The following is a 23,239-nucleotide window of genomic DNA, read 5'->3' as shown; positions in this document are numbered from 1 at the left end:
GTGTACAAACGTATGCTATATTATATGTGATGAAGTAGAATTTTCGTTTTAACGAAGTGACGAATATCTTCAGTAGTTCATTAAATTATGTCTCCTAATGAAACGTGATTTTATGAAAACAAATTGTTTGGGATGTTTAACTGCTGGGCTATGGCAACAGTTATTTGTCAATTTTGGAGGAGAAATAAAAAATACGATAAGTGATTTGCAAAATCGACCAACTTCAAACGCGATTTTCTCAAAACTCGATTTTTCAAAACGGTGAAGAAATATTCCTCTGAAGTCTGAGGTTAGCGTGCCTTTTGCTGTGCTCACTACCACCGTCTCCGTGAAATAGGCGTAGACTTTGCTAGCAGAAAATTGTATGCTTAGCAGCGCCATGAAATTTGGCCCAAGTAAAAATGTTGTTCAGTTACCCATTCCTTTTAGACAATGAAAATCCATTTTAATGTTATTGGACTCACCAAAAAAGCTGGCAATGTTCAAAGGCAGTAGGAATGTCTAGAGAGGGCAGGGTTTTGAATTTTGAGGGAAACTAAGGGGTAAAATTACATCAATTACAACAATTGTACACAACATGAAAAGTCTCACAAGATGCATAGTAAATTCACAAAACTGCATTGATTCGTGCAACATCAACCAGAAAATTGGTTAGAAAATCACATTTTCCGCCAAAATACTATTAACCAGTTCACGTTGGATGACGTGTATACAACCAAAGGTTTTGTGGTATTGGGAACAGTTGATGGTTAAACACGCAGTAAGCGAGGCTGGAAATATCTGTCTGTGACCCGGTCTCAGCAAGCGAGGCCGGAAATATCAGGGTGTGCCACCCGCAGATGACGGCCTGAACCCGTCTGACATCGAGGTGCGTAAAAAACAATCCCGCGTCTGGGTCCTGTCAATGTCAAAATAATTCCGGCGCAAACTGGTTAAGATTTCTAGCAGAATTAGGGGGAAATGTAGATTCAACCTCGACTCCAGGGTGTCGAGCAGTACGCGCCCATCACTACCTGCTCTCTCACCCTGGTATCGGATCATTTGCATGTGCAAGATTTTTGAACACGTATGCAAATGAGGAATAGTCTGGTGCCTGCATGTGCGTTACATTATCGTTCATTTTTGAATGCGGTGTCTGGGGTAAAAACAGAGTCAATTCGTCACAGTGCGAGCACAGCGTGAGTTACGAAAACACGATTTATTTAATTAAACTGTCACGATCTTTTCGAGACAACATGCAGTATCACATTTCATATAATAATATGAACAAATTGGAAAAGAATTGAGTATTTTCGAGAAGGCGTGGACAAATGATCGCAAAAACACGTACTGCACGTTTTGAAAAACAACACCAAGTACACGATAAAAATCCATTACTAGCCAATTGCGATATCGAATCAGGATACAGGAAGAAAGTTTCCTATCCAGGGCTTACTATGTTGGAAATAAAGTTAGCACTGGGGATGAGGTTGATGTAGATTGCCTGAGGTTTTAGAAGACATATTAGAACTTAAAAAAAGAGATAGAGGGTTGCTAATCTAAACCTGCTTACCCACAGGTGGGCCATCATCATCAGACCGCCACCACAGCCTGGGGTAGCAGAGTGAATGATGACATCCCTAAAATTGAGACCCAGGTCAGGAGGCTGACCGTCGGAGCCGTGGACGGGCTGGCGGAGAGGGCCGATTCGGTCATCACGAGGTCCAGGCACACGGCACATTCTGCACCTGTTACAAAGGTATGTTCTTGTTAAAGCTACAGTCCATCATTTGCAGCTATCCAAAAAGTAACTGACGTAATTATTGTAAAAAAACTTACTTGGTTGAAAGATACTAAGGGAAGTAAACTCCCTGTGAAATTATTCTTTCTGGCATGCTGTTATTTTGAAGAAATCAACGAAAGAAGGCCTTTCCAACTCTGCGTCTAAAGACGCAACGTTGGAAATTTCCGTTCGTTCTTTTTATTCGGTTAAGCGCGTGAAAGCGTTGACACGACGTACACGCCAGCATGGTTGCTATAATTCGTTGGATCAGTGCGCGACATCACGTAGCTGCAATCGGCTCAGTGAGAGCATATCTCGGACGCTGAACTCAGGCCCAATTCGTTCAAGATTCAGCAACTTTTGATTTGAAATCAAGATCCTTGAATGTTGTTTTTCTCGAAATATACAGCTGAAGCTGAGCTCAGGTTGGTCGTTTAGCACCGTTCTTTATATTTTGAGCACCTTTGTTGCTTCTTACGAACAAAATATACAAATTACAAATGATGGACTGTACCTTTAAGTTGATACATTCATACATTTAAAATACATTCATCTGAGGCAGTTTGTCCATTCCTAGTGGTTGAAAGCCTGTCACATGGTGGTTTTAAACCTGCATTCTGTAGTGACGCACCAATTTCCAAATGTATGCGCGAAGCACATAATATGTACCATAGATATAGCCAGAGGGGTGTGTAACAAAACCTGAGGTCAAATTTTTGAACAAAATTGTTGGAAATTTGTGAATATTGGACTTGTTTTATTTTTTACATAAAGGTATTTATGAATGGGTCTTGCAGGTGTCATTATATGTGACCAGGCCCCTAGCTGGTTTTAAATGTACCGTTTTATACCGGCCAAGCATATATGTTATTCCCGTAATATTTTTCTTTTATTACTATTGAGAAATAGTTGTGAACCCAACTTTCAATCACTTTTTTTTTTTACAGAAATATTTTTTAACCCTTAGGGAAAGATTTCCATATATACGAAGTTCACTAATTTTCCTCTGTGTTGACTAACAAGCCCCCAGATAGCAATTTCATGTCATCAAAGTCAATTTGAGCAGTGAGAAAATACAAGCATTTTCTTAGAAAACACTTAGAATTTTTCAGTCCAATCTCATAGGGTTTGTACACAGGATGTTGAGTGAACTTCGTATATGGAAATCTTTCCACAGACCCAATCAAAGTTCATGCACTCAAGATACAACAACTGATTGTAAAAACATTCTCACGCCTGACTTTCATTTAAACCCCCTTTTATTGTTTAACTACAAAACACACCCAGTGGGTGAACATGTCCAATTAGAAGTGCTCGCCTTCACCCCATGGGTTGAACACTTAGGATGCTTGACTAGTTCCCATTAAGAGCCAGTAGCAGCGTGACAACAGATCCCCCTAAATCGAGTCAACTTTTGTCAAAAACGGCATCCGTTAAAAAGGGTCCATACACTACGGCGAAACTGCTCACATATTGTCCTCACATCAAAAACCCATCTAGCCAAACCTAGCTTTTTTTTTTCCTTCCTTTTTAATCCGTCTTTATAATGAAACTGAAGGATCTCACGGGAACTTTTTTGTCATTCACTGGGCCGCGACACGGTGTTTTGCCAAACTGGATAATTGTTGTGTTGCCAATTTAGTTGAAAGGATGGTGCGAGCCGTCTGTGAAGTGCCGCTGCGTTAACAAGCGACCGTTTCATTGAATAGTGAGGCTCCTGTGGAGTAACTTGATTTGTCAGTGTGCATAATTTCTTGGAGTACATAGCAACCATGTACGTTTGATGGGTCTTGCTTTGAAATATACAAACGGCAGTTTGGAAGCAACATGGGGAGGAGGTCGTTTGCCCGAGACGTGTTCTCGATCTGTATAGTAAGTCAGTGTTAAATTTGGTCATAAGATGGCTTATACGTCGGTGAAGGGCAAAACCTATTTTGATTAAATTTGTTACTAAAAAACCTGATTCATTCAACATGGTTTCAGATAAGGCAGATCTACATGTTATGACTAAAAGAAAGTATCGATCTTGTAACCCTCAAGACGTTTGTGACCTGCCATAGCATAATAAGGAATAACCCCCACCTTTGACCTTTCAAGTTATCCTGCATCATGTTAAAGGGCAAACCATTGGCTTTCCAATGATACCAAATTTATTTCTGTAGTTGAATTTTTTCCAAAGATATGCCGCAGGAACATCAACAGTGTCCCGCCAATCTTCGCCAACCTCATTTCGAGAAAAACGGCTTTGAAAAAAAGATACGCATTGCGCCGCCAACGGCAGTGATAAAACATTCTTCAGTTTTTCCACTTTTTGGGGTATTTTTTTCCCAACTTAAATGCAAAGTGTGAATCTTGGATACCTTGACTAATCAAAAATACAAAACAACCAATATCACTTTTGACATGATTTTTCTACTACATGTATATATCGGACTTCAGGCGTCGATTACTCAAAACAAGGTTTTGGGGGACATTCCTCAGTTTGCCTCAGTAGGTCACATTTTTGACTGAGCGAGATCTTCATGCTGTAGAGTTGAATAGTGTATTGTGCGCGGTTGCTGTTATTCGTCGGTTCAGTGCGCGACATCGCGTAGCTACAATCGGCTGAATGAGAATGTGTCCGGGATGCTGATTTCGGGCGCAATTCAAAACATGACTCTGCAACTTTTGAATTGAAATCGAGATCCTAGAATAATGTTTTCTCAGAATATAGGGCCTACATCACTCGCTGAGCTAAAATTTCACCAGGTTAATTGTTAAGCACCCTTCTTTAGATTTTGAGCTTGTTTTGATGACTTCAAACGAAACAAATGCCCAAATGACAACATTAGTGATGTAGGCCTACCCTACCTAGTTTAAGTAAATAATTTATGAAACTTTTCGGGTGTGTTTTCAAGGACGTTGGTCTTATCAGCGAGACAGAAACAGTGTTTATTTTGTAGTTAAAAAAAATATATGCATGGATAAAATTAAATCAGTTTAAAACACAAACAGCTAGAATCTCTGCAACTCCGCACACTTGCATCGTGTTCAATTTGAATATAACTGAGTGTTTATACTTGAGTAGAGCTGTATGTGTACAGAGCAAAGTACGCATACATAAATCTGTGTATAAATAGATGCCATAAAAACTGGCTAAACAATAATTGATTGAGCAAATATTGAAAAGGTGATCTGGAACAGATAATGCCTTCCTGCTTTTTTTTATTTGCCCAACGATAATCTGTGGCACTCTAAATGCAGAGAGAATAATGAAACCACACAGATTAAAGTCTGGGGGAAAGAGGGGGATATAACCAAATATGCACAAGTGTAAATTGTACTGTATTAATCACACAAAATGGGAGGGAAGGGACTATTCAGAGCCCCCCCCCCCCTCCACCCCAACCACCTGAAACCCATTCGCGCTGTAATGATTCTCTTTCTTTAGACTTGTCTCTTGATGAATGTACATGTATTTGTTCTATGCTGTGCATTTTTGAATAATTTAGTGAGAGTATTTGATTTTTTGAACTTGGATTTGAATGAATATTTGAATATTCAAACATTGTCATTGAGGTAAAACGAATTATGAATAATTATAGTGTATGTAGTGATATATTTATTCGAGATAGCTGACTAGTTGATGTTTGACAGACTGAAGCTTTTAAAAAATGCACGTAAAGTTGTGGTTCACAAAAACCTGGCATTTGACAAAGAATAAACAGAGTTGTAACGAGTCACTGATTTTTGTGACTCGAGTTGAGTCATTTTAAAGAAGTGACTCGAGTCGAGTCATTAGGTCAAGAAGGTCGACTCGAGTCAAGTCGAGTCAGATATTTATCTAGAGTCAATTCAAGTCACAAATATTTGAACACTATACAGTATACCAAAATTTATTAAAGGAAGGCATCAATTTAGCCAGCGTTCGATTCGAATCCAAGAGCTTTATAAGAAATCGCACAAAGCCAGTGATGAAACAACCAATTGGAAAATGTGTTTAAAATCCTGTTCTTGGATAGTATTTTGTGCGTTCTAGAACCATGAGGTGGGAGTCTGTGACACGTTGTATGTTCGTAAATGACAAACCGCTGCTATAGGCCTACCGTACTGTATCGCAAAGTGACGTGAACAAAAGCTTTTGCACCATAAGTCATTGCAAATACTTGTTGCAAAGTTTTGAGTTTATTGTTGGGACTCGAGTCTTATTAGCCTTAGCTGAAGTCGAGTCGAGTCTTCTGACGAGGGACTCAAGTCGAGTTGAGTCATTTGCTCGCAGTGACTCGAGTCAAGTCGAGTCATTTACTTAGCAGGGACTTGAGTCGAGGCGAGTCACCAAAAATTGTGACTCGAGTCGGACTGGAGTTGAGTCATTTGACTCAAGTCATTACAACTCTGAAAATAAAACCACTCAACTTATGTACAAATAAAGTTCAATCATGGACGTTTTTTGTCATCGCGAGACTGCTTGCATTTTCCAAATTTCTATTTAACAACATGCTATTTAAGTAAGATTTGAGGCCTTGCATGGTGGAGATACTAAATAATGAAAGGTTTGCGGAAACACCATGTGCAAATAATTTCTCAACTAAGAGAATGGTTCTGAAAAGAACCAGAGGTATAAACTCGACGTTCCGGTCAGTATGCTCTGACCGTCTTCAGGAGAATTCTCCTGAAGACGTAAGAGAATGGTTCTGAAAAGAACCAGAGGTATAAACTCGACGTTCCGGTCAGTATGCTCTGACCGTCTTCAGGAGAAATTCTCCTGAAGACGGTCAGAGCATACTGACCGGAACGTCGAGTTTATACCTCTGGTTCTTTTCAGAACCATTCTCTTACCGGGGTAGTTGAGAAATTATTCGCACATGGTGTTTCCACAAACCTTTCATTATTTAACATGCTATTTGGATATTCGGCGGATGATCACAAATTTAGGATATATTCATTATAAATATATTCGGCACAGTCCTTTTGGTAGTGTGAATGTAACGACAGAGCCCATACTGCCTACAGGCACATCGTGTACTTTAAATAATTCCCATTCAATGCCATTTGATATGAAGGACTTTGCCAAATTGGTGTAAAATTTCAACAGTCAACACGTTTTATTCCCACTCATTCTTGTTTTTGATGTCTGTGTTTCTAGTTGACCTTTGTTGAGGTAGATATATTGATTTCCCCCTTCAGCTTGTTGAGTCAACTGTGGCCGAATGTTTGCGTAGTGTAAACTGTTGATAGTCTTCATAGAAATTGTCCACACACAAAAAAGAAAATACAAACAAAGTGCCAAAACTGGTGTTCAAACCAGTTGCACACAAAATACAGGGTGAGTAAAAAAAAAACGGAACCCAAATGGCAGGACCAATTTTTGAATACATTTTTGCCTGTAGCACTTTCAAAATCTAGGATATGAAAGCCCAATTCATCAGCTGTCTTTTAGTACAAGAGTCATTCAATCACTCATGTACTTTTCAAATTATTGAATTTTGAACGCAAACACCGTTTTAAAGTTCTGTCCACGGATCACAAAAAAGGTGGGTGTTCTTTCAGCAAAACGATAACATTTCACATGCATCCCTATGAGAATTGTTTTCGTTTTGCTGAAAGAACACTCACTTTTTTTGTGATCCGTGGACAGAACTTTAAAACGGTGTTTGTGTTCAAAATTCCTCAACTTGAAAAGTACATGAGTGATTCGAATGATTCTTGTACTAAAAGAAAGCTTAATAACTGGGCTTTCATTCTCTAGATTTTGAAAGTGCTACAGGCAAAACTTCATTCAAAAATTAGTCCTGCCATTTGGGTTTCGTTCTTTTTACTCACCCTGTATAATGAAGCAGCTATTTTATCCGGGAGATTACTGAGTTTCCCTAAAATAGGAACACTTGTTTTGGTTCTTTTATCCATAAAAAAAACCGTTCGTGAATTTGATTGAATATACATTTTGCTACTTTTCCGGATGTACTGTACCTATGTTAACACAAAATTTAAAAGCCTTTTTTTTAAACAGGAAAATAATATGCTTGATGGAAATTACAAGTACACATGCTTTTGAATTTATTTATTTATTTATTTGGTTTATTTAACATTTAAAAGTGTTTATATGATCAGCTTACCTTATTATATCTTAAAATAAAGTACCAATTGAATAAATAAACCAACAAATATTAAAAAAGGCTTTAATAAAAAATCCCAGACAACGACAAAAAAATCCCTGAAATAAAATAATTTTTAAGCTGTATTCTTCTTGCCCTGTTAACTTGATTTCAAGTTGTTATAGTTATCATACAGGTTCTATTATGAATACATTTTTTAAAAGGCTTTAAGAGTTTGTTGTTTTAAAACTGATTCTGTTTATTGGTCGATGATTTGTTGAACTTACATGTAGAAGTTAAAGAGAGGGAGACGAAATTGACTTTTTCAAAATTCTACTGGGTATTGATTCTTCTATTTTAGCAATGGCTGTAGCGCAGTGGTGGGATGGACCCATAGGGTTTGAATCATGTCATTTCATAGATTTATTTCTCTTCTGTTTGTGAATGTTCAAAAACACATTATTTCCTTCTCCCTTTTGGAATTTAATTGAAAATGGGAGAGAAGTCCTGATGTCTGTCACAAAAAAAACAGCCATACTACAGTTCCCTACAGATATATTTACTCAAAAACTTCAACAAGATGTACAGTCTCTCTGGGTTTGGTAAATTATTGAAAAGTTCTTGACGAGAAAACCTCTTACACGAACCGGCCAAAGTTAAACACCGTTGACATCAGCACCTGTAAAGCTGGACCAATTAATAAAGTGTCTCGAGCACCGATTCGAGGAGATCGGTCGCCGGCGCGAGTCGCACAGCAAATTGCGTGAGTGCAGCATGGACATCGATCATCATCAGAACCCTCGGTTAAATAAGTTAATTAAATCTTCCTCGGTTAATGGTTTAATAGATCGCAAATTATCCCCCTATAGGAACCATTTCCGTGAGAGATATAAAAGCTGAGTATTTTTGGCCAGTCTGCAGATTTGCCATTGTCTCTGTGAGGTGAATATTCTGGGTCGTGTTTTTATGATGCCAAATGGCAGTTCATACTTCATGCGAATGCGAATTGAATATGACATCACGACACGTTCGCTGCGAAACTCGCCGGGGCTGAAAATGTGAATTCAACATTGCGTTTTGCCCTTCATTGATGCATTTTATAAACACTGTATACTCATCGTTGTCCAAAGTGAGTGTGAGAAAAATTCACTTCTCGGGTGGGACTCAAACCCACAACCTCCTGCTTACTAGTGCAGACGTACTTACCACTCGACTGCCGAGTCTACTCTAGTGAGCAGGAGGTTGTGGGTTCGATTCCCACCCAAATTGTTTGTGAATTTTTCTCACAAGCACTTTGGACATTACTGAGTATATACAGTGTTTATAAAAATACTTCAGTGAAGGGCAAAACCCATTATTGAGTTTACATCATCTTCTGAACAGTTGAAAATGTGTTCAACTTTTGCTAATTTGCAGTGGGAAAATTGCTCATTGGTGATGTCACAAATTTATGTTCGCCTTCACACTGAGTTGGAACTGGTTGTAAGATTTTGTACTTAAAATTCATGCCGTACCACTGGTATGTTGTAGTATCAGTATTGTGCTTGATATATTTCTATGATGGACGTGAGTGAGACTGACACGGCAGGCCTGGTAGCACTCAATGAGTTGGTGAGTACCAACCGATTCTGAAATTCAGAGGCAGACAGTCATTTTTTTTAAATTGGTGTGCAGACTGAAGGCAGGTGCAAAAGTAATAATTATAAGAATTGAATTTGATGTCAAGAAACATTCGCTATGAAAGTTGTTGGACTTAATGTGTTCACACAATTATTAAGACTGCACAGATTTGCGTTTAGTGTGAACCAGCCTTACCACGTTCAGTTCTTATTTCAAGCGAATGGGAACATGAAGACACTTTTATGTTTGCTGTGACGTAACAAATTTGCGTTTGCCTTCACTTTTGTGCCATGTGTTAAATGGCTGTCAGTAAAGTTGCAAAGTGTGAAGCACTTGTGTCTGCTGTCCAAATGCATCGTAGCATCACCTTGAAATGGTATCATTTTGGAAGAAAACAGTCATTGAAGGTGGTTTAAGAAAGTGCATGCATTAGCAACGTAATCCACAACAAGACACCAAATATGTGCATACATTTTCTCTGATCTTTTCTCACAATGTGTTGTATCCACTGAGCTGAAACTTTCAACAAGTTAGTTGTGATATATGCACCCTTCTTAAGATTTTGAGCAATTTTCAAACACATAAAAATCACAAAAAGGAAATGACCCTATGTGCCTTTTGTCTATAGCATGAGGAATTATTCTGCACAGGATGGGGAGAATCGTACTGAACATTTAAAGACAACATGCTACTGAATATATTTTGTCAAGTTGGACTAATTGTTTCCACGTGCCGGTAGTTGAAATTTTAGGGCCTATGTTTTTTTAGTCCAACAGCAGTTTATTGGAATTTTTTTTTTTTTTTTTTAATCTCCTTTATTTTTTTACATGTTATTTTCTATGGTAGTCATTGGTCCGAGGTTTCTCTCCATAACCACACAAAGTGTCAAGCAGTTTACACATTTAAACAGCTGCCGTCGTCAACCCTGTCGCCAATTTGTTGTTAAAGTCGCCTCTGGTTGCCACGGCGACACCACTTTGATGTCAAAGCAGATGTTGCAATTTCCTCCACAGATTGCAATATTAAAAGAAAAAAAAAGAGAAGAAAAACAGAATAACTGTGTTGTTTAATTTCCGTCCTTTTATGCCACCGGAAAGTTTTATGAAGAGATCCCCAGAAATCAATAAAACTGCGTTCCATGGGTGATAACCCACCAGGGGGAAATAAAAACCGAAGTTAATTTCCCCAGACATGGACATTCGTACCACCTTACCACCGTTACAAAAGGATCGTACCAAAAGCTGTAAAACATAACCACAGCAACAGGAAATTTAGCACGCTGCGCACCATAATTTGATAGGATTTTTACAATGTGAATACTATTTTTAAATGCCTATGTCGTGTTTGCGGTACAAATAGAAGCGTCAGTTTGCAGCCGCCACCAGTTACGGCCGTGCCAGAGCCAACCGTTCATTAAAGCGTATTTGCGTTGGGCAGTCCGGATAGCAGCGTAACTCGAGACAACTCCATTAGCTGTAATTGCGAGTATTATTTCTTTTACTAGTCGCTCAGTCGCAGGATGCCACTCAGAAAGCACCATTATGGTGGTGAAACGCGGGTGAGAATTAATGCTATGTGTGGTAGAGCAGTTTTAAACGTCTGGTCGCCGAAAAATTGACAAAATTCCAACAATTGTTTTTCCAACAATTTTACTTCATGTTCAGGCCACGTTTATGGTGCGCGTCGCATGCGTGGTTAAATTTGCTTGACATATCATTCTCCTTGTATGGAGATTATATCAGTGGTTCTCAAGCAGTCCGTTGTACGTAGTTGGCGTGCGTGGCGCATACGGCATGTGCTATGGAGTGCAGCGTCTCGCCACAGGTTTTAAACATCGATGACCGTTGTTTAAATGGCGGTTTAAGACCACCCACTTGATAGGTGTTCGACCAATAGGAATAGGTAAACTGTCACAGGTATTTATGAATGCTGTTTTATTCACAGAAGTGTACTTTAACAAGGTGGAGTTAATTTCAGCTCTCCAGTTGGATGGATGTACATATTTGCAAGACAACCAAATGAAGTGTTCATGAGCTTTTTGTAACTTTGGAGTAACATTTTCTTTCTTCTTCTTTTTTGTCTGCAGATAGAGGAACGTATTAATCTGGAACATCTGCACAAGCTGAAGCACTCATTTGAGGTGAGTCGCAATTGTTGGCATTGTAACGGGATTGTAGTCAAGTCAATCCAGTCACAAGTCCAGTCACAAGTCCAGTCACAAGTCCAGTCACAAGTCCAGTCACAAGTCCAGTCACAAGTCCAGTCACAAGTCCAGTCACAAGTCCAGTCACAAGTCCAGTCACAAGTCCAGTCACAAGTCCAGTCACAAGTCCAGTCACAAGTCCAGTCACAAGTCAGGGCTGTATTCGAGTCCATCACAAGTCCAGTCACAAGTATATTACAAGTCTAGTCACAAGTCCAGTCACAAGAAACAGTGGATGAACAATAACAAAGGAATGCCTTTGTCAAAGCTCTTGTGAGTAGAATTGGGACTGGAGGACTTGTGATGGACTTCCAGGGACTTGTGATGGACTCGACTACATCTCTGTCACACGTACATTACAAGTCAATTCTCAAGTCCAATCACAAATTTACAGGTTCTGTCATGAGTAAGGAATGCCCTTATCATAGTTTATTGCAATAGCTTATATTAAACTTGACTTAGGACTGGAAGACTTGTGAATGGCATGTGCAGGACTTGTAAGGACTTTTGAGGGCCCAACTACAACATCGCATTGTATAATGGCATTCATTCTTTACTACGGGAAAAACAGAAGTATTAATTTGACCGATTGTTGTGTCTTTTTTCTTATATTCTGCAGACTGCAGACTCAGAGAATTCAGGAACTCTGACCCTTGAGCAGTTCAAAAGCGTCATCCGCAGTTCCTTGGCTTTGAGAGGAAGGGTGAGTTGTAATTTCAAAAAAATACAGAATTAAAGAATGGATCTTCATTATTTGTGGAAGCACAAGTAAGGCCTAATGGCTAGGCTATCGGTATCATTCTATTCAATCCTGCATCATTCAGCTAGGAGACCCTCAATAAACCTGTCTCAATTTTCATGCTGTTTTTAGATTATGTATAATTTGGAACAGCTGTTGTAATTGTTCCACCTTTTTTTTCCTTTTGGTCTCTGTTTTTTTTTTTTTTCCATTCTTTTTCATCTAAACCTTTGTCTTCATATGCCTCAACATTAACACTTTTTTTCTCAGCAGCTTATTCTAAATGTTTTGAATTTTTCTTTCTTTTCCCCCAGAATGATGAACAGATTACAGCATTATTTATGAAGATTGACTCCAACTCGGAAGGCTTTATAGAATGGGTGAGTTGCCGATACATAATGACTGTTTCATACTCAAATTTCAAATCAGCCTTGCTTGAAGCAAATTCCTTTCCAGAAATTGTTCCATATCAGTGGCCTGTATACAGCATGAAAACAGTGTAGGATTCATTACTCCCATTCTTTTAATTTAACTTGTGACTACAGGTATCCCAATTGCTCCTTCTGAATTCTGAATTTTGTTGTGTCCCTGAAAATTGGAAGATGATGACAGACAAAATCAAGCTTTGCGATATGTGATGGTGTTTATATCACCTACGCAGTAAACGTCTCGGCTTGTGACGCTTATTACAGTGTCTCCCATTAACTGAACACCACAAAACCTCTTTTATGTGGAGATCAACATGCAGGCTGTAAATGGAATGTTGCAGATTTTAGTAATGGGTTTTGCCCTTCACCAAAGTATTTTTATAATCATTATATACTCAGTGTTGTCCAAGGGCTTGCAAGAAAAATTCACAAGCTTGCTCGGTGGGACTAGAACCCACGACCTCCTGCTTACTAATGCAAACATCTTGCCACTCGACGATCAAGCTTGATGGCGTCGGCTGGCTGGTTCGGATCTGATATTGCAGTGGGTTCTGCTTCAATAGCGCAGTTTTAGCTTTTCAGTGCAGTTTTTAAATTCATTTTCATCCCTGTTTGCAAGCAAATTATGGAAGAAAACTTGCTGTCTATTAAAAAAAAAAAGATTCAAATTCATTCATCCATCGCAATAGATGACAATGCCCATTTCGGACATGGTTGTTCTACACTCAGTTTTTTTTCTGTACAACAGGACCAGTTCTGCACTTACATGCAGCTGGAGTACGAAGAGAAGGAGGACGCGTACCGGCGACAGAAGGACGTGGACATGCACACCCCGGCCAACATAGAATACATGCCCCACAGGGAGCCGGTACTACGCATCACCAACATGTCCGATGGGACATTCGTGGCAACAAGTCAGGTATGTCTCATGCTACTTCATGGTATCTACAAAACATTTTTTTAACTGAGCCTTATATAATTTAAATAGGTACAAAATGGTACATATCGTCGGTCGCACCACGAACCGGCGTATCTTGATTTTTTGCCAAATTGAGTTTTTGTCATTAACGTTATTATTTCATCAAAGTGCTCATTCTCAGAAAGTTTTATTACAATCGGAGTTCTAATTAACTAAGAACACTAATTAGACTGTGCGGCGTATCTCTAAAAAATAAAAAATGCTGCACCAGGAAGCGGCGTATCCCGATACGCCGCTTTACACGGTAATTCCCATAGTGCTATGACGTCACAAAGGAGCGTCGACATGAAAAAATGAAATTTAGCGTTTCACAAACCGACGTATCTCCGTATCTGGCACAAAGCCAGTATTACGCGCGTTGTATGACATACGATAAACATGATAAAAATCTGTTTCCCGAAGTGACGAATAACTATTTGGAACTGAATTTCTCAAAAACTAAGCAACTCAGATGCACACGGATTGCATACAATAAAGTTTAATCTATAATTTACTAGCATAAACGAAACAGCTTGAATTCTTACACAGGGAGTATATGAAATGAGCCTACAAAATAATGACCAACTTTAAATCGGTTTTTCTCGAAACACAAAAAAATGCGATACATCGGTTCGTGGTGCCACCGACGATATATGGAAACTGAAATATAAGCTGTTACAGAACGAATTAAACTTGAAAATTAGACAGCACAAGCATTTCGGCTTTACATTATGAATAAAGTATGCCAAAAATGTGACCTGTTCTGTCAAAAGCATACGCTTCTGGGCAGAGGTTGAAATTGAGATAGGGCCAAAAACGCTGTGGGGGGTGATTTTTATCGATTTTCAAAATTTTGCATATTTGTAATCCTGAACATGTTTAAAATATAATATAAAAGTTTGAAACCCTAATTTGAACTCTACATATACTATTTTTGATGATTTTGATAAGGTATATCAGTTAAAAAAATAACTGTTTTGTGACGTCCGTGGCCATTTTCTCCATTTTCTACTTTTCGACACAATGAGCTTCAAAATAGCATAACTCTGCCCAGGAATGACCGTTTCAAAAATTAAACCACCTTTTAAAAGGAAAAAGAACATATGTTAACAATATGTAAAAATATCATTTTCGACCTTTTGCCCAGAAAAGTCTGATTTTGACAGAACAGGTCATAAATGTCCAAGAATTTGCAAAAAGACTAAGAATAGGACGTGTGCTTTTGAGAATGCTGAAGTGATACATGTTTTTGCTTTTTTGTCATAGGAAAAAGCAGGGTTCCTTAGATTTTTTTGTAGGCCTATAAAATTATGGTCTGATCTGTTGTTCCTGATTTTTCCCCCCGTTTTCAGGATGGCACAATATCCTTCTGGAATGGAAGTTTGGAACTGAAGAGAACAAGATCTGTCATGGTAAGAGATGAAAATGAATTTAAAATTATTCCTTTTTTGATGTAGATGTCTGTCTGGAGAAAAAATTGATGCACTGTCAATGATTGTTAGCTATTGTATTCCTGGACTTTATTTTTTTTACTTTTGTCTTTGCTTGATTGGGTTCAACTTTACTGTTTGGGTTTTCCTCAAAATTACCTCTTTTTTAGTAGGCTAGGGTGCTCAAGCATTTCTATCTGAAGTCATGATTCTGTTCGGACTCCGACCTACCAGTGTTGTGTTACTCGTACTGGAGTACATTTTTCGTACCCATGAAAGTGTATTCGTACTCGTACTCGTACTCGCATGAAAAAAATTTCCCAGGCTTAGGCCAAAAATAAAAAAATATTTGGTCACTGGTCAGACCAAAGTTCCGGAATTGATGCGGCGACACGGCTTTTTTTTTTTTTTTTTTTTTTTTTTTTTTTTTTCCAAGCTTGGATTGTACAGACAAGGTGGGGTACTATTTTGCTTTTTTTTTGGTGTCCTCATGTACATTGGTGTCCTGCATAATTTGCCTTAGTGCCCCCAATCATTTGCCTTGGTGCAATTTCCCATTCCTTGGTGCTCTTTGGTAAAAAAAAAATTTGAGGAGGTGCGGCTGTTGGAGCTACCGCGGAAAATTTTGGAAAAAAAAAGATTGACGCGCACGGTTAAAATCGACGTGCCTGCTGACCAGAGACCGACTATTTTTTTTTTTTTGCCTTACTCGTATTCATAACAGAGTACTCGTACTTGTACTCTTGCAAATGTTCTCCCACAAAAATTTAAAAAAGAATTAAGAGCTACATGCAGGAACACCAGTTTTCTACTGTTTGGGAGGCTTCGCTGCATTTGTTTAATGCCTAGTTTGACAGCAAAAACCCCTTGAAAACACGCACACATTGAAATCTACTCCTATTTGTGGAAAGTACTCGTACTCGAGTACATTATTTTGGTACTCGTACTCGTATTCATGGAAAAAATTGCCTTGTACTCGTACTCATGACAAAGTCCTACTCGTAATATCAATACTATCCCATTCTGGCATAGAATTGCCACAGTCAACATCTAGATGCATTTCTTTGTATTTTTTTTCCGGAAAGTTTGCTTGGCAGTGATGAAATCTAATTTGTAAGGGTCCTAGGCTGATCGACAACACAAACAAAAAATTTCATAATTGTTTTCGCCAATTTTTTTTTGAATTTCAGACGGAGCAAAATGCGACAAGACAGAAGCCCAAGTGGGTGACCGATTTTGTGTTGATGCCGCAGTACAACAAACTCATCTTATGCACAGGGTGAGTTCAGAACAAATTCACTAATTAGCCCTAACCGCCCTGAATCCTCCAAAACCTTTTTTGCAAATTGGAGGAATTTGCAGGATTGAGGTTACATGGCAAAAGTGGGTTGCTGATTTCGGAGTATCCACTGTGTCAAGGTCTTGGGCCGGACCTTGTGTTGTTTATGCTCAGCCGTGCATAAATTTAGTCCTTGATTATACTTGACATCCTCTGCACTGCTCCAGGATGTCACTGCCTCTGCCTCAGCCTATTGACAGTCATAGCCGGAGGATTTTGCAGGATTCAGGCAGTGGTCACCCCTCCATGGACCATATTCAAGAAATAGCAGAAGAATTTGCAGGATTGGGGCTATATGCTATTTTTCCATGAGGCCAATTGGAGGATTTTGCAGGATTGAGGCTACATCCTAGCAAACAGGCCTAGGGAGTTGTAGCATGTAATAGCATGGCTTTGGTAATGATTACAGGATTGACACAAATCATTCTTTTATAAATGCCCATGAATTATCACCATTGAAAGAACTCGGCTATATGCTCTGTTCACAAGTGCCCCCTCACTTTGTAAACAAGCTCATCATTATGAACTAAATTTCTGTCCATGGATTTGAGCTCAAGGCTAACAAGCCCAAATTGATCATATCCAATGAGGAAAGATCCAATACAAGCTGGAATATGACTGACAATATATATTGTTCTTGATTTGCAGCGATCGGGAAATCCAGTTTTACGAGTTGTCGACCTTTGAACCCTATTGTCAGGTCACTGGCCTGGAGACCACCCCACTGAAAATAGCATATTGGTAAACCTGATTAATTTTGTTGACTCTTAACACTTCAAACAACATTGCCATTAACAAAAATTGAAGTGTATTTTTAGTGATTGTGCTATTTTCCCTGTCCCAATATTGTAGTTTGTTGTATACCAAAAAAATTAAAACAGAAAATAAATTGAAGCAATGAAATTGCTTACGAATTGAAACAGAAATTTTCCAATTAAAGGAATGTTTCTCCCAACAATTGAAGAGAAAACTAACAGCACGCAGCTTTCATCTTGCTTCAGATCTCTAATATACCCCTTTTGGTTGACAATAATGTGACCTTACACGCTTAATAATATTTAGCGCCAAGCCTTTTAAAAGTTAAAATCAGAATAAGTGGCAGGAAAGTTGTTTTTCTGTCATGAGCAAAATGCTGAAATTAGCAAATACGCGCCAAGCATCTTATTGAAACTTGGCCCCAGGTGCTCTTAAATTTTTTTTTTTTAAATTAATTTAAAAACCTGAAGCACGTGATTTTTTTTGTAATTGATTTCATGTTGATGTAATCTTTCTCAGTGCCACCGGCTATGATGAATGTCTGATCATGTATGGAGACTCCGAAGGCTGCATCAACATCATAATTATCAACGGCACGGGAGAAACACTTAGGTGAGATATGGGACTGCAGATGGTCAAAACTGAAAAGGATACCAAAGGATACTCAGGCATGCAACTTGGAATTAACACACAAAAAACGAGGAAATACCAATCTTTATAAATGGCAAAAGTCTTAATTGAAAAACAAGGGAATCAGCTGATCCAAGAAAAAGTTGCATGCCTGGATACTACTTTAAAAAATAACAAACTTTTTTTTTTTAAAGTACCTGCCGGCCAACACTCCCTCCAAAAACTTTTTTTTAATCCCTCAATATCAATTAGACTGTTCAAAAACTAGTGACATTTCCCAAAATTGTTAAGATAATGATGTCCTGATGTCCAATGTTTTTATTTAGAATGGAGAGAGTTGCAATTACTGTTTAGTGTCCTGCCCAAGAACACAAGCATGATTTTAAATCAGTGCAATCTGTTTTGTTCCCTTACAAGTACCCATTTATACCCTTGATCACAGAGGCAATTGTAGAAAAGTGTATTGCCATTTAGATCACAAGCATGATTTTAAGATCAGTGCAATCTGTTCTGTACCCTTACAAGTACTATTTTATACTGCTGATCATAGAGGCAAATCAGGCTATTGTAGTAAAGTGTCTTGCCAAAGAACACAAGCATGATTTTAAGATCAGTGCGATCTGTTCTGTATGCTTACAAGTACCCATGTACAGTGGAACGTCGCTATACCAAACACTGAACATTCGGCTATGGCGAACATCAGCCTTGGCTCCCAATTGTGTACAAAACATACCGAACATTGTGGTTGGAAATGTCAACAGAAGAGCGACAAATGGCTTTTATTAAAAACTGTGTAATTACATGGTTCAATAGTCGCACGGGTTCGAAGTCGTCTTCTAATAACTACCAGGGCTTACTTCGTGAAGTTCTGCTACGGAATTGAAAATACAATGTATTAATGGACAAGTTTGGCAACTCCGCGCGTAGTTTGTAACTAATAACAATGAGTAAAAGATGGCGCCACTAATGTGTGAAAATCGCTATACCGAACGATCGCTATAATGAAGAATTTCTGTGGATCCCACGATGTTCGTTATAGCGACGTTCCACTATATACTCTTGATCATAGAGGCAATTGTAGTAAAGTGTCTTGCCCAAGAACACAATAAAACAACATGATCTCCCGGATTTCTTTGCAGAACATGGAAGAAGATGCCCAAGACGGAAGGCATCGCCAGCGTGACCCTGGAGAAGGTGGCCCACTCGCCGCTGACCCGCTTCGTCAGGTGGAAGGTCCACAATGACTGGGTGGCCGAGCTCCGATACTACGAGGAGATTCGGTCCATCATGTCCTGCTCCAACAACGAGAGTACAGCTCTGGTCATAGGTAATGCAGATGGTTCTAATTGAATAGACATATCCATTAGGACCCGCCCACTGCGCACAAAGTCAACAACATGTGCGCCTCTCCATTACCACACTGTATGTTCCAGCTGCACGCGTCATACCCACCTTCACACATGTTTGTATCAATGCATGTTGGATTAATTACAGCTGGGATTGGTCAAAATCAAACTTGAAATGACTTGACTCGAGTCCGACTCCAGTCACAATTTTTGGTGACTCGACTTGACTTAAGTCACACCCACCGGGTAACTGACTCGACTTGACTCGAGTCACTGAGAGCAAATGACTAGACTCGAGAAATGACTCGACTCAAGTCGAGTCACAAAATTCAGTGACTCGTAACAACTCTGGTCAAAACACCATGGGGCAAGGCTTATTGGATTCGCCAACATATCCACAAAGTTGCCTGGAGCTGTTGAGCACAGGCAAATTGCTTTAGCAACTGCACTACATTGCGTAAAGTGCACTAGTTGTGTTTTAGGCATTTTCTGGTACTACAGGTTATAATAGGCAGGGCAGTTCGGGGTGGTACGAGACTTATGTGTTAACTTGGAAAAATGGGTATAGGGCCGTCCATGAAGTATGTATGCATGAAAAAGTATGTACACACAAAGCAGGGGGGTGGGAGGCGTTAACATGGCGCTCACCATGCATACAATTTGGGGAGGGGGGGTCCAAACCAATGCGTACATATGCAGAGCGATAATTTGCTTTTATTAAATTGTCATGAAATAAGTGTACTTTTACATATTTTATATCTACCAGGACCAGCTTTTTTGCATCAAAAATCGATATAACAATGCGAATCATACTACTACAGCAGGCTTAGTTTAACATAAAATGTCATAAAAGTCTTTAAAAAATCAAGAGAAATATGGAATGTGTTTGCATACAGGGGGAGGGGGTTGGAACCACTGCGTATGCCATGCGTACAGGGGTGGGGGAGAGGGGGTCTAAAAAGTTGGCATTTCTTGCAAATGTACCGTACTTTATGGACGGCTCCATATAGCAAAAGCACATACATTTGCTCAGCAATGAAGAGGTTTAATCTCAGTAAAGTGTGTACTGAATATTCTGTTTTCATGTGTTGCATTATTGTGGATATGAAACATAGATGAAGAATTCTTTTTGTCACTTTTCAGGTTGCACAACCGGCAGCACGCACGTCGAAGCCCAACTCAAAGAGATCAAGGAGCATTCCAACTTTCCCGACGCAGCCGACAAGAAACTGAAACTGGCGCAGCAGAACTACGCCCACGCCAAGCGACGGCTGGACGCGGACCAGACCACATTCCGGATCCACAAAGGTGTGAAAGTGTTTGACTTCTGCAAGGAGAAGAACCTGATCATCACGGGAGGAATGGACCGGATCGTGCGCATGTGGAATCCTTATGTGCCGAGGTGAGATTGAACTCTGAAACTGTAATTTCTTCTCATTGTCTTCTCTCTGCAGGTTTCTTCAGGCTTGCGAGCTACAGTGCCTTAATTGGGCACTTTTGAGGAATCCTTGTTTCATTACCAGAAATAATTAATAATGATAATAATAATAATAATTTTTGAAAACAAGATCAAGCTTACTCAGTCAAGCTTGACCCAAAAGCCTCAGTTTAGGGGAAAAAAATTGTCATTGTTTTTGTTCAAGGAAGAAGAAAGCCATAAACCAGTATTTGCCTTAAACAGCGCAAAAGTTTTAAGTGAAAAACTATTAAAATCAATCTACATGTTTTCTGAAATGTTTGACAATAGAACTAACAGAACTCACAGTTTGCAAATTGGGTCCTGTATTTCTGGGATCTGCTCGCCAAATTTGAGGATTTCTGTGAAGGTATGACAAGACTAGTACTACCGTTGTTGACTAGCATGCCTTCATTTAGAGTTAGTCCAACAAAGGTTAATCATAGTTTACTATCAAACTTGCCCATATTTACCAGGCTGGTGGAAGACAACTGCTTAATCTACAGGAACATAACATCTGCTGTGGATGAAAAGCAATTCCAAAATGATCTGAATAACCTTGAAAGATAGGCCGTTACGTTTCAACATTAGCAAAATGTGCAAAACTATGTGCATCATCACAATAGATTCTAGTCACATCCTGAATCCAAAAACTGGGGGTCAAGGAGGGGCAACAAAAACAATTTGAGAGAACCCATATCTCACTGTCAGCACTTGAACACTCGTTTCTTTCCGAGAACCATCAAGGTATGGAACGATCCTCGTCAGAATGTTATTGACATGTCCTCACCAGCAGTTTTTAGTAACATCTTTAGGCAACTACTCAAAATCAAAATCAAATTTGTTACCACTCTCCTGATTAACAAGCCTCCTTGTTAATCTTCCTGGCGGAGAATTCAGGAGGACTTTCTAACGAGTACCAAGTAACCCTATCATGAGAGCTCTAGGTTTTAGATCAATATCGCCCTCTCTAGTCAGAGTAGAACTGGTGGAGGCTAGCCAATTGATCTGTTTAGCAGAGCACGCATTGCATGGATACAAAACACTGATGCAGCACCATTTATAAGCTTATCCGTTGAACCTTATCTAAGCTTGTCTTCTTATAACCAGCTTACAGCACTTTACACGCCTTTGTTGCGTTCAGCCAAGCCGGGCCATTCGACTTTTTTTTCTTCTTCGTTTTTTTGCCGCCCGGGCTTAAAAGTTTAATTGGCATCTCAGCATGATGTTCTTTTTTTGTTGCCCAGCGTGTCTCCTCCGCCAAAATCCAATAATCTTCACGGCATCGTCGAGTGATCTCTTCGTCACGGTGTGGCGTCTTAACTCGTATCTAGGCAACTTGTCTTAAGAACGGATCTGATATCGACACAAAGAGAAAGACGGGACTAGAAAAAAATCAATAAACCGTGCGGACCACAAAGGAATCAATTTAGGCTGACGGTTCTGGACTCTTGTTCCATAATTGATGCGTTATTGATGGGGCTTGTTGCACATGCACCGATAAATGTGTCTTGGTGTCTTTCCTTGGACTTAGACAAACCGGAGAAGGGGTGAATTTAATCTAGTTTCGTTTCTCATGTGCTTATTTCTCAACAAAAATGCCTGTAAACTCACCATTTACATTATTCATGAAACCTATCTTTTCTTCCAATGGACACACTATCAAGTCGGTTGGAAAATAAATTTTTTTTTTTTTCAGAAAATTGTTTTCCCCATCTAATAAAAATTGATTATCCCCTTTGAAAAATGGTATGACCCAGTCCTTGTGCAATAAGCGCAATTTCTTTTTTAAGTTATCCTAGATACGTATGGTTGTCACAGTTCCGGCATGGCCAAGTGTCTGTTTTGTAGCTTTCTAAAAAGTTTTCGCTCGGATTTACTTTGATTGTAATGCTTTATTGCTTTTGGCCAGACATGATGATTAATTTTCTCACAATGCAGGTAATTTGGGTTTTTACTGTTTTAAGTTTGGTATCAAAATACTAGAATTGCAAAGTCTGCTTCACTGGTATTGTATGTGAAGTGAAGTGAATTATGTATAGGTCTGCTAGTGGTTGTGTTATACTTGTGTGTGTTTGGTTTTAGTTTGTTAGTTTGTTCTTTACTTTTTACTCCATTATGAGGATCTCAGGCTGTGTTGGAGATTTATGTGTAATTTGCAGAGTTTTATGACAAGTTTGAATGCCTTTGGCAAACTTTCTCGTTTTCATATCAGTGAAGAGTAACAATGCAATCTTTTTAAACATATTGATCATTTTGTTTTTGTGCATTTGTTTTATCTGAAGCAACCAAATTGTTCAAAGTAGGGTGCATAACAACCAAAATCTATTGAAGTTGTAGCTCAGTTGATACTATGAATTTTGATAAAACAGGAAAAACGTATGCACAATGTTTTGGACCTCGTAACTTGATTCTGTTGGCACTTGGTAGTGCACGTAAAAAAACAGTGCCAGTAGGCACCCTATTTCAAAACACCTTCACTGTTAGTTTTCTTGCAA

The 23,239-nt window shown here is 39.1% G+C and overlaps 1 protein-coding gene across 1 annotated transcript in view; it reads left to right on the top strand.

Moving 5' to 3' along the window:
* Positions 1-23,239, top strand: part of LOC119734087 (WD repeat-containing protein on Y chromosome-like) — a 47,014-nt gene that overhangs the window by 2,441 nt on the left and 21,334 nt on the right. Inside the window, exons 4-14 of the mRNA XM_038207452.1 lie at positions 1,559-1,738; positions 11,543-11,596; positions 12,279-12,362; positions 12,713-12,778; positions 13,575-13,745; positions 15,137-15,196; positions 16,405-16,493; positions 17,202-17,294; positions 17,829-17,921; positions 19,079-19,266; positions 20,429-20,687. Coding sequence (XP_038063380.1) covers positions 1,559-1,738; positions 11,543-11,596; positions 12,279-12,362; positions 12,713-12,778; positions 13,575-13,745; positions 15,137-15,196; positions 16,405-16,493; positions 17,202-17,294; positions 17,829-17,921; positions 19,079-19,266; positions 20,429-20,687 — 1,337 coding nt within the window. The remainder of the gene's footprint in view (positions 1-1,558; positions 1,739-11,542; positions 11,597-12,278; positions 12,363-12,712; positions 12,779-13,574; positions 13,746-15,136; positions 15,197-16,404; positions 16,494-17,201; positions 17,295-17,828; positions 17,922-19,078; positions 19,267-20,428; positions 20,688-23,239) is intronic.

The sequence above is a fragment of the Patiria miniata genome, unplaced genomic scaffold (genome assembly GCF_015706575.1).
Source record: "Patiria miniata isolate m_02_andy unplaced genomic scaffold, ASM1570657v1 HiC_scaffold_26, whole genome shotgun sequence".
Taxonomy (NCBI): domain Eukaryota; kingdom Metazoa; phylum Echinodermata; class Asteroidea; order Valvatida; family Asterinidae; genus Patiria; species Patiria miniata.
The sequence above is the reverse complement of the archived record's forward strand: the minus strand, read 5'-3'. Positions and strand labels throughout refer to the sequence as shown.